Source organism: Pyrus communis, chromosome 12 (assembly GCF_041283825.1).
Source record: "Pyrus communis isolate YQ-2024b chromosome 12, ASM4128382v1, whole genome shotgun sequence".
NCBI classification, from domain to species: Eukaryota; Viridiplantae; Streptophyta; class Magnoliopsida; order Rosales; family Rosaceae; genus Pyrus; species Pyrus communis.
In genome coordinates this window covers 8,487,489-8,492,164 of record NC_142576.1, presented here as the reverse complement: position 1 = coordinate 8,492,164, position 4,676 = coordinate 8,487,489, and the positions used below count along the sequence as shown (strand labels likewise).

Here is a 4,676-nt window from a genome sequence, read left to right as displayed (position 1 = left end):
ATTTCAATTACAAACGGGCCGGTTCGGGGCCCCGTTTTTCTATAAATCTGGAACCGGCCCGACCCAATGCCATTACCTAGGCCCGCCCCGCCCCGTTTCCCCTATTTAAAAACAGGACCCGCCCCGTACCCGCCCCGACCCGCCTATACCCGCCCCTACCCGCGGGCCCATGACCCGTTTGCCCAACCCTAGTTTCAATGATCCAACCGTCAAACTTGTTTGTATATGCTTCGAGATCGCATACGCCAAAAATTGCAAAAATTGCAAAAAAAAAAAAAAAAAAAAAAAACATGCAGAGATCACGTAAAGGGACAAAACTTTTCTACGGTTATAAATGAAAATGGATGATTTAACAGTAGTTTTTATTCTGATTTTGATGATTTTTTTACAGCTATACTCTTGGATCCTATATGAATACAATGAACTAATTCGATCTTCAATTTAAAATATTTACATAAGTGGATACCACAAAATCTTATGTTATACTTAATGAAAGTATAAATATACTCTAAGTATTAGTGAATCTATCATTTTGATGGGAAATGCATTGGTATGAAACTAGTTTCAACGATCCAATCGTCAAACTTGTTTGTATATGCTTCGAGATCGCATACGCCAAAAATCGCAAAAAACAAACATGCAAAGATCAAGTACGGGACAAAACTTTTCGACGGTTACGAAAAAAACATGACTTAACGGTTATTTTAACTTCGATTATAATGATTTTTTACAGCTACACTCCTTGATCCTATATGAATACAGTGAACTAATACGATCGTCAATTTAAAACATTTACACAAGTGGATGCCACAAAATCTTATATTATACTTAATGAAAGTATAAATAAACTCCAAATGTTAGTGAATCTATTGTTTTGATGGGACACGCATTGTACAAAACTATTTTCAACGATCCGACCATCAAACTTGATTGTATATGTTTCGAGATCGCACACACCAAAAGTTGCAAAAAGAAAACATTCAGATATCAAGAAACGGGACAAACCTTTTCAACGGTTATAAATGAAAAATCACGATTTAACGGTCATTTTAACTCCGATTTTGATGATTTTTTACAGCTGTACTCCTTAACCCTATATGAATACAATGAACTAATTCGATCGTCAATTTCAAACATTTACACAATTGGATACCACAAACGAAAAAGGCAATGCAAGAACCCCAAAAGAAAAGGAAAAGGAAAAAAAAAAAAAAAACTATTTTGTGTGACGAAGGTTTACATTCGTCACACAAAGTTTTCCCCCCCCCCTTTGCTTATGAACTAATTTGATCATTGATTTAAAACATTTACACAAGTGGATACCACAGAATCTTATGTTATACTTAATGAAAACATAAATAAACTCCAAGTGTTAGTGAATCTATTGTTTTGATGGGATACACATTGTACAAAACTAGTTTCAATGATCCGACCGTCAAACTTGTTTGAATATGCTTCGAGATCGCATATGCCAAAAATCGCAAAAAACAAACATTTAGATATCAAGTAACGGGACAAACCTTTTCGACGGTTATAAATGAAAAATCACAATTTAACGGTTATTTTAACTCCGATTTTCATGATTTTTTACAACTACACTCCTTAACCCTATATGAATACAATTAACTAATTCGAACATCAATTTAAAATATTTACACAAGTGGATACCACAAAAGAAAAAGGCAATGCAAGAACCCCAAAAGAAAAGCAAAAGGAAAAGGAAAAAAAAACACTTTGTGTGACGTAGATGCACCTGCGTCGTGCAAAGCTAGGAAAACATTCTTGTTTTGGTGCCAAAATGTTGCGCGACGAAATTTACTATGTCATGCAAATAGGTTTTTGTACTAGTGATTTATTAAAATTTTGAAAATAAATTTTACAACAGAGAAAATATATAAAATGGTCGTTAAAGTTTTTGATGACGACATTCAAACAATTTTTCATCCCTTATAGGCTAATATATCCATTAAAATTCAACTTGAATACACTCAGAAACAAATTGAAATTTGTCCATGGGACCATGATAATATGGAATCCAAAGAAGTGACTTCACCAAATTCAGGTGCAACATGAAAGAAAAAAGAAATAAACTATTCAAAAAAAGAAAATAATTCAACTAAAAAAAATTATGCAAAGAACTAAACTTTCATTTGTACGAAACATAATAATTTGTTTTTTTCTTCAGTCTCATTATCTTTAGTAGAAGAAGAGAATAACACCTCGAGCACAAAAGAACATAAAATCTTCTTCTTTCTTCTTTTTCCAACTTTAATACGTCAACTTCCCTTTAACCAAGATCTATCTCACCCAACAAAAAAAAAAAAATTAAAACAAAAGAGATGGAGCTGAGAGAGATCAGAATTTAAATTCATTATGTATTATAGGTTACCATGAATAATATGGATGGACGAATATCGAACAATTTAATTAATCACTCTGATCGTCTGGCTTTCTTGATTTTGGCGCGCGCATCCGGGACGAGTAAAAAGTTGGAGAAAATATCATTCAGTTGTGCTTGAGTAAACTGAACCTTTCTGCGAGCAGCCGGCGGCGGAGGCGACGGCGACCGCCTTCTCTTTAGAAAGGGTTTTCGCGGCGCTGGCGGACATTCTGTCATCGGCGGGATTTTGTGCTCCAGAGACGTCGGCGTTTTGAACCCGTCGTCGTCCTCATCCATGACATCCTTGTCGTTCGTCGACGATTCATCTTCCCCCGGCAGCGGCGGCTTCTTGCGGTCTTGTTTTGCCGGGGTGTTAATGTGATCTGGTGTAATGTTCTGGGACTGCTTTGTTTGTTGTTTCTTGGACTGTTCTTGTTGTTGATGATCATGAGGCGCATGATCGTGATCCGACGGCGTGGATCGAAACTCCGACATGGGTTTCTCGCTCCGGTCTTGTTTGAGTGAATTCGAGACGTTGAGGACGGAGATCCGGTGGACTAGGTTTGACTCCATGAACGACGATCATGCAAAGACGAAGAAGACGGAAAGGAGATATCGGAATCAATGGTGGGTGGGAAGAAAGAAAGGAATTTAGAATATACGGGATGTATTGATCGATATATGTGTGACCAACTGATCGAATTCACATTGCTCTGGTATTCCTATTCCCAATCGGGTTGGGTTTTCTGGTATTTCTGTGAGAGCTTTGCTTATTTGGCTATGTGCACTTTTAGAGGTAGAGGAAAGAAGGGAAACTGTTTTAGCTACATAACCCTACGAAAGATTGAGTTTCTCGAAAGTCTTTCGACGATGGAGTAATTTTTCGGTGTAACCGGAAAGGCAGATGAGATGGGAGAGAGTTTGTGTGCATTGGATCCAACGCCGAGAGCGAGAGGGATTGAAATTGTAACTCTCACACTAATAAATCGAAATAACTCTCTCTCTCTAGGTTTTGGATATGGATCGGAAGGTGGAATAATATGACAATTTAGTACTGGAAAGAGAGGGTACAACGTAACATGTTTGTTTGAGTGCGCTAGGCTTTTCTTTTCTGATCTCATATGAACTTTTGATGTATCTATATGCACGTGGCTTGTCATGGGACCACATATATTATAATCTTTTTTTTTGTCAAATAATCTAATTTAACATCCCGTGATATTATGGAAGGTGCCTTGTTTATCATGCAAGCAAAGCATGGTTAAAATATAAATTTTAATAAACTGGGTAAACTTATGTTTAAAAATAAATAAATAAATTGGGTAAACTACATTTTATTTTTTTAGGTTTGCGTGCAACTACAATCTTATTCAACATCATTAAAACATTTCAATTTCATTCATTTAGTTATTATTTCATTTAAGTTTCGTACAACAGTTTGGAAATCTGTTAAGTTAGTAGTTAAGTGATGATGTGGTAACAATGGGTTCCATAATTGTGCTAATGTGGTTCCCAACTTGTGCCACATGGCCAAACAACTAATTAGCATATTTGAGTAAATTACATTTTCTACTCTCATATTTGTGTTTAGTTGTAACATCACACAACATCCTTAAAACATTTCAATCTCATACATTTACTTATTATTTCACTTCAATGTCATACATTGCTTAAGAAGACCCAAAAAAAGCTTGTGATTTACATGAAATGAGGAAAAAATAAATGGAAGAAGAAGAGAGAAGCTAGAAAAGCTTTTGTGTTCTCATCTCAAGAACACCACAACGATCCCAGTAAATTATGTTAATTAAATTTACCGAAATAGACGTCGGTGAAGGACTTGTCGAAAGGTTGCTGGAGAAGGAGAGGGTGGACCATTTATAATTAAAAATTACTTTATTTGTTTTTATTCATGTGACACAAATTATGTGGGGTTCGCGACGTGCACAACGAAGAAACTAACAGAAATTGGGACGATGTATGACATTGAAATGGAATAATAAGTAAGAGTATGATATTGAAATGTTTTAAAAATATTGTATGATGTTCCAATTGAACGCAAACTTAGATTGCAAAACGTAATTTATCCAAATATTTTTTATTAGTTGTTTGGTCATGTGGCACAAGCACAAATGTGGAACTCACTGTTATCACGTCATTACTTAATAGCTAACTTAATATATTTTCTAATGGTTACATGAAATTGAAATGAAATAGTAATTAAATATATGAGATTAAAATATTTAAACTGAACAAGTAAAATGTAATTTACCTCAAATTTTATTTTCTTTTTGGATTT

At 35.2% G+C, this 4,676-nt stretch overlaps 1 protein-coding gene across 1 annotated transcript; it reads right to left on the bottom strand.

Moving 5' to 3' along the window:
- Positions 1-2,126: 2,126 nt before the first annotated feature.
- On the bottom strand, positions 2,127-3,452 carry LOC148692277 (uncharacterized). The gene is made up of 2 exons (XM_088681050.1): positions 2,390-3,452; positions 2,127-2,298 (listed from the first exon to the last, which is right to left on the bottom strand). Exon 1 carries the CDS (start codon positions 2,951-2,953, stop codon positions 2,432-2,434), a length of 522 nt encoding a protein of 173 aa, XP_088537176.1. The 5' UTR covers positions 2,954-3,452; the 3' UTR covers positions 2,127-2,298; positions 2,390-2,431.
- Between the last annotated feature and the right edge of the window lie 1,224 nt (positions 3,453-4,676).

Bases quoted from the DNA above. Each gene is read 5' to 3' on its own strand.
- LOC148692277 (XM_088681050.1), bottom strand. From the start codon at position 2,953: ATGGAGTCAAACCTAGTCCACCGGATCTCCGTCCTCAACGTCTCGAAT.